The sequence below is a fragment of the Mytilus trossulus genome, chromosome 1 (genome assembly GCF_036588685.1).
Source record: "Mytilus trossulus isolate FHL-02 chromosome 1, PNRI_Mtr1.1.1.hap1, whole genome shotgun sequence".
In the NCBI taxonomy this organism is placed as follows: domain Eukaryota; kingdom Metazoa; phylum Mollusca; class Bivalvia; order Mytilida; family Mytilidae; genus Mytilus; species Mytilus trossulus.
Genome location: NC_086373.1, coordinates 101,438,494 through 101,451,066, shown reverse-complemented (window position 1 = coordinate 101,451,066; position 12,573 = coordinate 101,438,494). Strand labels below are relative to the sequence as shown.

The 12,573-nt window shown below is 31.9% G+C and overlaps 1 protein-coding gene across 1 annotated transcript in view; it reads right to left on the bottom strand.

Moving 5' to 3' along the window:
- Positions 1-2,705: 2,705 nt before the first annotated feature.
- The window catches only part of LOC134693991 (orexin receptor type 2-like), a 52,784-nt gene continuing 42,916 nt past the window's right edge, over positions 2,706-12,573 (bottom strand). The window contains exons 3-5 of the mRNA XM_063554976.1: positions 12,334-12,487; positions 8,153-8,271; positions 2,706-4,705 (exon numbers count right to left, since the gene is read on the bottom strand). Coding sequence (XP_063411046.1) covers positions 4,539-4,705; positions 8,153-8,271; positions 12,334-12,487 — 440 coding nt within the window. The 3' untranslated portion in view covers positions 2,706-4,538. The remainder of the gene's footprint in view (positions 4,706-8,152; positions 8,272-12,333; positions 12,488-12,573) is intronic.

Sequence of the window (12,573 nt, the reverse complement as noted above, 5' to 3'; positions counted from 1 at the left end):
TGAATATCAAATTTTCAAAAGTCAGTTAAAAAACCATATTTCGTTAAAATAAATATCAGTTTTTTCAAAGTCAATTCCACAACTTAATTACCGTCATTGTTTTATTCCATGTTCCGAAAATATTCATTATATGACAATTATTCACCGAAATCAATTGTACACCACACATGTTACCATCATTATACATGTAAAACACGTGACGTTTAGTGAGTTGGTGAGCACTTTCTAACCTATTAGAAAATAACAAATGGAATACTATTAGTTGTAACGTGTGTTAGTGACCTAAAACGATATATATTGGGTCAGTAAATTTCATATGGGGTTAGAGCACCAATATGGAATTCACTGTAACCACAAATATTGTATTGGTTTACTAACTCACTTTGTAACGAATTTATATTACCGACTACTATTCATAGTTTATTAACCTTTAAATAGACTTATTAAGAAGGAATATAGTTACGATACTGTTGTCAGGTCATTAAAGATTGCATATTTTGGCGTTAATATTGATTCACTTATAGGGTCGTTGCATCGGAACTAAACACATTTACTAAAAAAAACAGTTGTTGGCATGACACGGATTATGTTCTTCGCATATATGTAATAATGGTATGATACTAAACTCCTAACGGGAAGGATTGTGTCTGATATTCATATGATAAATTCATAATCTTTCAATCAGTTCAATTGAAGTCGGGAGCTGGTATGTCAGTTAACTGCTAGTGGTTTGTTGTTATTTATGTATAATTGTCATTTTGTTTATTTTCTTTGGTTACATCTTCTGACATCAGACTCGGACTTCTCTTGAATTGAATTTAAAATGTACGTATTGTTATGCGTTTACTTTTCTACATTGGCTAGAGGTATAGGGGGAGGGTTGAGATCTCACAACCCCGCCGCATGTTTGCACCTGTCCCAAGTCAGAAGCCTCTTGTCTTTGTTAGTTAATTTTAGTTTCTTGAGTACAATTTGGAAATTAGTATGGCATTCATTATTACTGAACTAGTATATATTTGTTCAGGAGCCAGCTGAAGGACACCTCCGGGTGCGGGAATTTCTCGTTACATTGAAGACCTGTTGGTGACCTTCTGCCATTTTCTATGGTCGGGTTGTTGTCTCTTTGATACATTCCCCATTTCCATTCTCAATTTTAATATTAAAAACCTACTTCCAATTGTCCATACAACTAAAGACAAAAATAACCAATTGTTACCTGTATATGTATTTTATGAATCTATTTCAATCGTTTAACATCAGTCTATTTAAACCCGTCAGATTTTCCCTCGACGCCGTGTTATTTTTATAAGGGACGTACCACCACTACTAACCGTGTATTGTAATAAGCCCTACCTTCTAACCATTCATATTCCTAGAAATATATAGGAAATAAGAGCAACCTAACAAGTTCGTAGAAATGTATAGAAGCTAAGATAGTGTTGAATACTATCCCTGGTATAAAAATATATTGGTCTCGCAAGCTCGTGCATTTTAAAACATTTCCTCGAAGATAATAGCCACAAATATTCATACAATAAACGAATATTGAGCACTTGTATAGTTTGACCCTGGAAGTATTTACGTCTATGGTTTGGTCATAGATATAAAAGCCATACATATAGTACTGACCCCTCATCAAAAGCAGATGATATATACTGAACTTTTATAACTTCCCTTTTAGTGAAATATCACGAGTTAATTATCAATAATTGGTAGTTCTGTCTATCTATACGCAAAAAGATAACCAATTGGTAGAGTGTTTTATGATTATTTGGGGTATATAGTCGATAAAAGTCTATGAACTTATCTATTTCGTTTGGGTTATTATTACTGCATGTTACTATTGCACTGCCATTATACACTACTAGTAGTCTCTGGTTAATTTCATCAATTTTCGACAAACCATTTTTTACGGCGTTTATGTATGATACAACTAAAACTGCATTTACCCGAGAATAATTCCGACTGTCTTTATAGTGACTTCGTGTATGTAGATCTGTCTTTTGGAGGATTACTAGTAATTACAAATGCAGGGATAAACTTGTGTATTGAGATTCACCCTGTTTGAAAATGAAGAATTATGGCCTTTTACCATGTTTGTTAAATTCAAAGAAAGTAAATGTAATATTTGCTCCGGAAATACAGCATAGCTAAAGGCCCTACAAACTTATAACCGACTATCATTACATCATAAGTTCTGTGTTACCGAACTCCTAACAACAACAATTATTTTCGCTATCGTGTGCATCATGTTTTTGTTACAGAATGTTTTGATTTCCCGTATTTTAATCTTATGGAGTTTGATCTGTTTTCTCCATCCATAGCCATCAATAGCCTGTTATAAGGTGAACTACATGAAAATACACGTTTTATTCACAAACATTTTCCAGTATTTATTCATGAATGCGCATTTCTTATCTATTTGGGTATTCGCATGTATTAAATATTTCAATGATTGCAGAGTCAATTACTGGTGATACGTGTTCTCAGATGTCAATCAATCCTTTTCGGGGAATACCTTTTTAGGTTTTTTTGCTTCACAAAGTTGAACATTGTTGGCTATTATTTCTTTGGTTTGACCATCAAATTTCGTGGTGTTCCCCTTCAGTGTGAACAATAACCATCTTTTTTTTTTAGTCAGATTTAAGGGTACATTGCATCTCTGTGTTTGATGTTACTTATACATTTTTATCAAACACATTCAGTCATAAAATAACAACTACTTTATTGTAATATTGTCACATTTACAACACTTAATACATGTATATCACAATTAGAGTCCAACAGGGAAAAAGTGAAATTATTTAACCTTGATTTTATGATGTCCAGTCATCGCTGATATTGAAACGTAGATCACGGCAAATGGCATACAGTATTGGACATTTTGTGGCTAAATATCCAAATAGGTTAACATGATAAATCTATCGACTGGTTTACCATAAGAAGTATTTTTATTTTTTTTGTTATTGTGTAGAATTGTTGTCTCCTTTATATACATTTCTACATTGGCTAGAGGTATAGGGGGAGGGTTGAGATCTCACAAACATGTTTAGCCCCGCCGCATTTTTGCGCCTGTCCCAAGTCAGGAGCATCTGGCCTTTGTTAGTTTTGTATTATTTTAATTTTAGTTTCTTGTGTACAATTTGGAAATTAGTATGGCGTTCATTATCACTGAACTAGTATATATTTGTTTAGGGGCCAGCTGAAGGACACCTCCGGGTGCGGGAATTTCTCGCTACATTGAAGACCTGTTGGTGACCTTCTGCTGTTGTTTTTTTTCTACGGTCGGGTTGTTGTCTCTTTGACACATTCCCCACTTCCATTCTCAATTTTATTAAGAATTATCCATGGAATTTAAAAAAAACTTGTTGTGTCTTTTACTGTTGAAGGCTTCCTTAAATTTACACGAGAACTCCATAATCTGTAAGATTAAGAAAAACACCTGTTGATTTTGTACACTGGGAATAAATAGATGATGATTATGACGGGAACAAAAAACGGTTACAAAATCTGTGATACTTGTTTTGATTTCACAATAGCCTTTGGTATAAATAAAGTTTCAATGAAACAACTATCAACAGAAGTTCAAATGAAGTGGATGGCGATCATTTAGGTATGATATATTAACACAATACAACCACTCTGAATACCCAAATGCAGGATATTTTACCAAAAAACATTAATAAATTAATCATGTGATCTTTACAGTCTGAAACAATAAATAAAACTTTCATTAAACATAAATTATTCAGGTTCCAAAAAGCATTTGAAAAGAATTATATAAGTAAGAGAATACATAACAGGTTTGTATCGCACAATGTTAATGGTTCAGACAAAAAAAAGGAATACACTATTAGTTTCATTAAAAAGTAATATATCACCGGAAATTGATCAGCTGTGGTATGTTATCTTTCAAAGCACTAAATTTTTGATATAGATATAACTGCAAATCACAGCCTTGGCCTATTGTTTGGAATGTATGTGTCGTGGAACTACTCCGGGGTCTGAGACACGGGATAACCGATGTTTCCTTAAAAAATCTATTTATAGTTGAACCATACCTTTAAGACTAACATTTACTCATAATCCGGTATAAAAATCATTTGAAGTGGCTTCATCTAACGTAAATGTATCCCTAGCGAAAACATCGCTGATCATAAACATGAATTTTAAATACGTTTAGGAATAACGTGGATATGAACTTATCTTGGTCTAAAATATGAACAAATGTTTCTTGATTTTTTCTTCTTAATTTTGGAGGTGTTTGGGTCCAGAGGGATAACAGTTATCATTGTATGATGGGTTGCGTAATTTTTATAAGCACTTGTCACCTAATATCACTGATTTTATCTTTGATCAACTCGACTATTGGGATACATGCAATCGTTAGAATAGTGAAACTTGGGTTGATGGCTTTACATAAATATCTCGCTAAAAGGATCAAGTTTCAAGGTAAGCACAGACACATTTGTGTAATTGCACCTCTTTAGTATGATATGCTGAATAAAAATGACCACAGTGCATCATTATACATTGTTTTATCTAACTGTTGTCAAGGAAATCTGCTCAGTATGACAACTGTGTCTTTGACCTTCATGGTTACTGTAATGTGTACTTGAGAAGGTCATTCCTGGTCTGCTTGAACTTCTCTCTGTTATTCTGTACGAGCACCGACATGCTAGAAAGAACTCTTTTCTGAACTTAGCTAAAAATAAAGCAATTAGAAACCATTAACAGATATATAACTAAAATAACTCTTCATATGTAGCAAAATTGAATTGTCCATTCCTGAAAAAAAACCATTTATAAATGTCAGTTAAGGGTCAACTCTGGCCGAGGGACCTGAAACCATAGTTTCTTAGTGGTTATTAAACATGTCAGTTCCGAAAAGATGACTATTGAAAACAGGTCGTTAAGTTCATGTGTTATAACCAACAGCGAAATATCATTTAAAGAGAAGGTTTAAAAAATAAAATGTGTTCAAGTCTCCATAATGCAAATGGTTGACCTTTGGTAGATGCTTACAGTCATTTTTTGCTTAATGTGAATCATAGCGTCTGGCGTACTAAATTATTATCCTGGTACCGTTGATAACCAGTATATATATAGCCAGATGTGACCATTAACCATGTAAAAAAAATATGCTCTTTAATTTTCTGCTCGCGTGTTTGTCATTTATTGTTGTATATGTCTTGGAGCATGTTCAACCTTTTTTTACAGTCTTTTTGAATTATTATGGTTCAAAAGAAAATCAAGATGAAATGAAATGTAAGCGCTCATTTATTCTAACCCTCCATATAGTAAACAAGTTACGACTTGGTGTTATCGTGAAAAACGACAACCCCAAAAATATTTCAAATTCGAACACGACGTTTTTTTGTAGAAATAAGCGTCAAGGAAGTAATGGAGCATTTAAGTAGTATAACATTGTAGCAATTTCTAAGAAACAAAATCCAACTAGGCGTGATCTACTTCGGGCTGAGATAAACAAGGAACGACGAGAACACATTCGTTGATAAGTGTCATATGGGAAGTTCCGAGTCAATTCGAGGGAAAAGAACGATACAACGACAACAATAATTGACAATAGTCTTCAACCAAAATGAAGAAAAATATAGACTTGCATATAACCTGTCACATGATATGATATTACAAAGTGAAGCTTGACACCAAAAAAAATTTGAAGCTATAGCTAAGAAACATGCTGAAGAAATGTATATGCGGACAGAAGGATGCAACAAGAGACAAGAATAAACCAATATGCCCCCGCATTTTAAAAAACCTATTAAAAACAAAATGTATTAATATATCCTATTAAATAAAACCACTAAGGCAGAAATTTCTTGATCATTCAAAACACCATTCACCTTTAAAGTATATATCCTAAACCAATTAAAGCGCATTCTCAATGCTGTAACAAGGAAAACACAGATTCTTTCTTTAACCAGTTTTGATATGACGTATCTATTACGAATGCCGTAAATAGAAGTCATCCATCCTGCTACATTATAAACAACTTCGCCACAATTTTGTTGTGTGATGCTGATTATATTTTCTCGTTGATTATTTTGGTGTGTTTTTTATGTTATTTTTCTTTTGTATTTTCTTAATGGTGTTTTTTTTATAGGTTTTCTTTCCCGAGAAGGGGTAGTAGTTTGTTCGAAACTTTTTTTGTCTTTTTTGTCTTGTTTTGTCTTTTTTTATTAAATTCAAAAGCTGTAATCTTGATGACAAAAACAAGTGTTTAAGCCAAATGACTTCGCAGAAATATAGAATTATTTTGAAAAAAAATCATGATAAAATGGAATTTTTATTTATCTACTTGACATCATTTGCAATGTCGTGACATATTATTGTTTTAACGAAGAAATTAACTGTCAGATTAAAATACTTGTGAAAGTTATAAATGAACAATAACCAACAGTTAAATGTCAGGATTCTTCGGAAACATGAAATAAGATATTGAAGCGCCTACTCAGTAATACAGATGTCTGTTTCTCGTCGCCTCTTCAGACAAATGTACAATGTTCCACATAAAAAAGCCGCCACAGATTTGTCTCATTTGCACTTTTAATGTGTTTGAAATTAATTTTTATCCATAGAACCTTTTTAGTACTTTTATCTTACATTCAAATTCATTGTGTATTTACATATTTATCATGATAAAACTTTCGTGTGATGGAGCAATATAAAGTTTTTTTCCAATGATACTTAGAAATGATTTTAAATTCATGTTTCAACCGTTCCGCTTCAAGACAATTTTATGTTGTAAAACCAATGTTTATTCAAAGCAGTGTAATTAGAACAAAAGTACTGGATGGATTTTAAAGTGAGTTACTCTAACCAAATCTTTGATTTTTACTATTTTAGTATCTGAAAGCATGCGACGTCATTATTTTTAGGCGATAACTTCAATGAAGCAAACCAGCAATCACAACAAATGTGATTTTGATATCTATTGTTGATCTGACGTGACCTGTTTGTTCTCTGAAAATACCTAACATTTATGTAGAACACCTTCCACGACAAATATATAATAGTGGAATTTGAAATTCTTTTTCAAGTATTCAAAAACTATGATACTGTAGTGTATCTATCAACATCAATGGATGTATCAAAAAGTATAACCAATATAACGAGCTGCACGGTAAACTAAAAACGTCACCGTATGGATTTCAGTTTTGTTTTCGTATCTTCTACTTCTCTTGTTCCCCTTATTGTGCTTACGATATGTTTAAACAATGAAACTATCAATATATATATATATATATAATAGTGATAATGAAAGCCCCCATAGCACATATTGCCTACCCATATTTGACAAAAGATTTTGAAATCAGTAGCAAGATTACTCGCAGTTACGAAAGCTAATTCCAAGGCAATACCAACATATGAAAAATCATGTATCTGAAACTGAAATTACATCCAACATGCAATGGATTTAATGTAAAACATTATTAACATTCGGATGAAAACAAGGTCTTTGCGCAATGATAACCTATTGAACAAGATATGTGTGCCGTCACATAACAACTTTGTTTATAAATGATAAAATACAATAAACTTTAAATTTATAGACATTCGTCATTTTATTTTGTGTTTAGTTATTTTATTGGGAATAAAGAAATAAGGAAATTATGTCATATTCGATTAGTTCTTCCATTATATTGTCTTTATTCAGAAAGGAAGAATAATCAAACTTTTTTTAAAACCCTAAGATCTAATTGTGAGAAAGTTTTTTTCAGTTGACATATAATTTCATTTTGATTGACAATTTATGTTGTAGTTCAACAACCTGTCAAATATGCATTGCATTTTGAAAAATGATGAAATATTTTTTCTGAAAATTAGAGCTAGACATTTTCATAATAATGTTGTAATAATAAGGATTTTCTTATCCCAGGAATAGATTACCTCAGCCGTATTGGAACAACTATTTGGAATTTTGGATTCTTAATACTTTTCAACTTTATACTTGCTTGGCTTAATAACTTTATGATATGAGCGTCACTGATGGGTCTTGTGTAGAAGAAACGCGCGTCTGGTGTACTAAATTTTAATCCTGGTACCTTAAATAACTATGGTTGCAATTAAAGATAATAAAGTCTCATATCAAAGCAATGAAATAAGAAAATATACGAACTGTACTTACCACTCATGAAGTTATAAATGATTGGATTTGTGGAACTGTTCAGATAAGGCAACCAATGTGCAATGTAATTGTAAGCCCTAAAACCATTCTCTGGTATGGACTTGTGAACCCCTGCATACCTACAACATAAAGAACGCTTTTACACATACATTCACCCAAATATCCTAAAATACCAATATCTAAACTTTTTGGATTCGATCATATTTTAAACTCGAAAAAAATATTTCTTGATAATTAGATTTCAGAATTATGTTGTTTTTTTTTTGTTTTTTTTTAAACAAAACCCAATGTATTGGCACTTTGAAAAAGACATGAAAATCATACAGTGTATAAGATTTTTGCAATTACAGTATGACGTAAACAACTATTGCATATGCGAATTAAAAATAAAAAAGTCGAAACCCTAAACGCTCATCTTGGAAAAGATGCAACAGTAAAAACCATCTGGATATAATTTAATGGCTTCTTGCTTTAACTTTATTTTAATGTAGGATTAGTCATGCTGTTTATTTTTGCACTTAACAGTTACTATACTTTGGGGATAATTGTAAAAGAAGTCTTTAATTGATTAAATCGGCTTTGTTCACATCTTTTACGATCTTTTAACAATTGAAATATGTTTAATAGTTTTGAAGGACCATAACTCGTAAAGGAAGTTTCTTGATGAATTCGGAAGGTTAACATATTTGTTGAATTCAGTTTCTCTGTTATAGTATCGAAGATTAGAGCGCCAAAATGGTGAAAATCGTTATTATAGGAGAATAAACAACTGATATAAGAAGTCGGCTTACGATTGCAATGATGTTGATTTATTTGTAGATCCTATAGTACTGACCATAATTGCTATTTACAATTTCTATTCATATTTTCCATTTTTCGCCAAAATACATAAACCAGGTAAAAAGCTGACTGCAAAGTTTAACTGTTAAGGTTTCTCCTTATATACAGTTTAAACAAAAATATGCAAGATTGGCCTCAAGGGGACATTTCAGAGACATAGTTTATCTGATTTTTCTGAAAATATCAGTTTATATATAATTTCTCCTTAATCACTTTTATCATATGTACGTTTTGTTCTAACTGTTTCATTTTTCAGATATAAGCTAAAACTGCAGTGTAATTCTGTGTTCTATTTTCACTCCTATCAAAACATGTTGAGAATAATTTGCCTAACACACCCTTTGTCAACCTTCAAATCATCCGCCTAACTGGTATCAGAGGTGAAAGTTAAATTTATTGTCAATTCATTACAGAACCGATTGAATATGTTTCAAGTATTACATGTACAGTGTCATGATAATTGTTTCATAAAGGTTAAGACGCTGTAACAAAATCAAATATTGTAGTAAAGTGATTCTTTACCATCTAATTTTTTTGCACTTCTTATAATTATACTGCAAATACTACCTAACGAACAACAAACATATTTTATTATCGGTTCTTAAAATATCCGTACAATGTAAAGAACACTGAGAAGAGGACTGACTGTGACAATTCGAAAACATCCAATAAACTCTAGTAACGGACATTTGACCAAAATGGTGTCCGCCTATATCTGTAATGCTTGAAGCATCCAGCATAAATGACGATGAACAGTTCTAAAATGCAGATGAGAAGATAAGACGATCGATTGTAAGAGAAATATATTAGTTCATGTATAACATACGTTTAAGACCATCTTATTTGTTGGTAATTACCACTGAAACATATACTTCTTTACAAGATAGAGATTTTTGTATATGCAATAACGAAAGGGAATTCTATCTGAAAGCAATTTCATATATGTTTTTTTACGTGCTTTATATAGGTCAAGTTAGGGAATAAAAGGCAGTGTATGTATAGATTAACTCTATGATGACTCAATGTCAGAAAAAAGACATCAAAGTTAAAGTGATTAAACATGTAAATTTATAATTATAACCATTTTGGCTTCTCTACTTTCTTTCATTAGTTTCGATTACCTACCATGAAATGAAAAAAAAACCGCAATCATTTTAAAGCTATCGGATCATCGTAAAAGATCTGTCTTAATTATTCAACGATTGCAGCGCCTTAATATAAGACCAAATGGTTTTATCATTACAGATGCAGTTTCACATATTTAAAACTCATCATGCCAATCGTTTTGTCGGAACATCAATTCTAACAGGTGCGCAAATTGAAAACAGGCGTAACATAGTCAATCCATTCATAATTTACAAAACAGTGACGACAAAAACAAAACATGATTAATCGTTCAGTTTTTCTCTCAATAAAAGAAGCCAAGTAAATTATAACTAGAGGCTCTAAAGAGCCTGTGTCGCTCACCTTGGTCTATGTGAATATTAAACAAAGGACACAGATGGATTCATGACAAAATTGTGTTTTGGTGATAGTGATGTGTTTGTAGATCTTACTTTACTTAACATTCTTGCTGCTTACAATTATCTCTATCTATAATGAACTTGGTCCAGTTAGTTTCAGTGGAAAATGATGGTGAAAATTTACAAATTTTATGAAAAATTGTTAAAATTTGACTATAAAGGGCAATAACTTCTTAGGAGGACACATTTTGGTCATATTGACTTATTTGTACTCAGATGAACAATATTGCTGTTTACAGTTTATCTCTATCTATAGTAATATTCAAGATATTAACCTAAAACAGCAAAATTTCCTTATAATTACCAATTCCAGGGCAGCAACCTAACAACGGGTTGTCTGATTCTTGTAAAAGTTAACGACGACGGACGACGGATGCCGAGTGATGAGAAAAGCTCACTTGGCCCTTCCGGGCCAGGTGAGCTAAAAATAGTATTGTGCAGGTACAGATAAAATAGCAGTACAATCCGCTACCAATGTTGACAGTAAAACGGATTTACTTTATTCTTGAGCTTATCACAAATAAACTAAAACGTCTAAAACACATGAAATTGATGTAATTGAATGAATGTCGCCTTCAAGATGTTTTCATTGTCACGTTATGTGCACATTTTCCAATCTATCAGTTAATATTGGTCTCTATTTTGTGATCAGCAGACACATATTTAAATCAAAAACAATTGTTGAACGGTTCATAATTTATTCCACGGAAAATGCTTTGGCAGCCGGTCACTAACTGCCGGACTTCACTCACTTTCTTAATAAGTGGAATTTTTTTTAATTAGTAATATATATATATATTTATATATATTACTTATCAGTTGAATATATACATTTCATTTATAACCTCGATTCGATATAAACAAAATATCTTTGGAGTGTAATTGAAATTTGAAAAAGTTATAAATACAACGACCTTTGCTTGCAGATACATGTGTATTTCTTCAGATATCGGATATCATTGGTTCAATCCTTGTCCGGGTTAAACGAAGGACTTGCAAAAAGTCATTTGTGGTTCATTAAGAATCCGACTTGTCGTGGTGATCAAAAACAAAGCGGGGAATATAATCACAGTGTCAGGTTTATCCTGCACATGCATTCAATTTACTAAAATCAATTATTTTAAAATCAACTTTTTTAATCAACAAAAATGAAGAATTGTTATAAATTTATAATTTATAGTAAATTGTTAAGTGGTTATGTTAAATTCTTGCGTAGACCAGCTACTTCTTTGAAAGAACAAGAACAATTGTGTTTGCTTACAGATTGGTAGATATATTTCACTTATTGCTGGCACGATTCGAGACCTTTCGAATAAGGATCTTGTCGATGCTGTGCAAAACATGTATTTTTCTAAATTTATTGTTTACTTAAAAGCCTGTCTGTTGGAAGAAGTCAGAAACTTGTCCCATGGCTAGCGAAAGCTTTTAACACGAGCCTTTAATTTGTACTAATGTTTGCTATAAACAGTAATTACATATTGTATTGATGACTATATAAATGGTAAGACTACACTGAAATACAACGATGTTGTTTTAAATGAAATGATATCTTGATAATTTTGTAAGATTTATTTTAAAATTACAGAAATCGAAGACCATTCGTTTTCTTTCAATGATTAGTAGGTCTTGGTATTTATCGTATACGATGGTAATTAGAATATTAAATGTCAGTCTATATCAACTGTCTTCAATCTTAACTGTATGGATAATTTTAACGCAATATAAAGCCAATCGTATACACAAATTAATTGTACAATATTGTACTTAATTGACTGAAACTATTGCTGTCTATTAATTTTAGGCTCAGACATTACTCACCTGAGTATATTTAACAAATGAACTGGAAAGTAACATACAGCAAACGCCACAACAACCGAAATTAACATTTGTGCCGCTTTACGTCTTGCTGCAAGCTGGTCATTAGCTATGTTCATCTTCTTACTATCCATCATTGGTCTGGAGGATGCTGTAACTGATGAAAAGAAGATTTGAAGAGCAATGTTAACAAAAAGAAATGTTGGTAGATCAAATTTAAAGCAGCTATCCAGCCAACGAGAC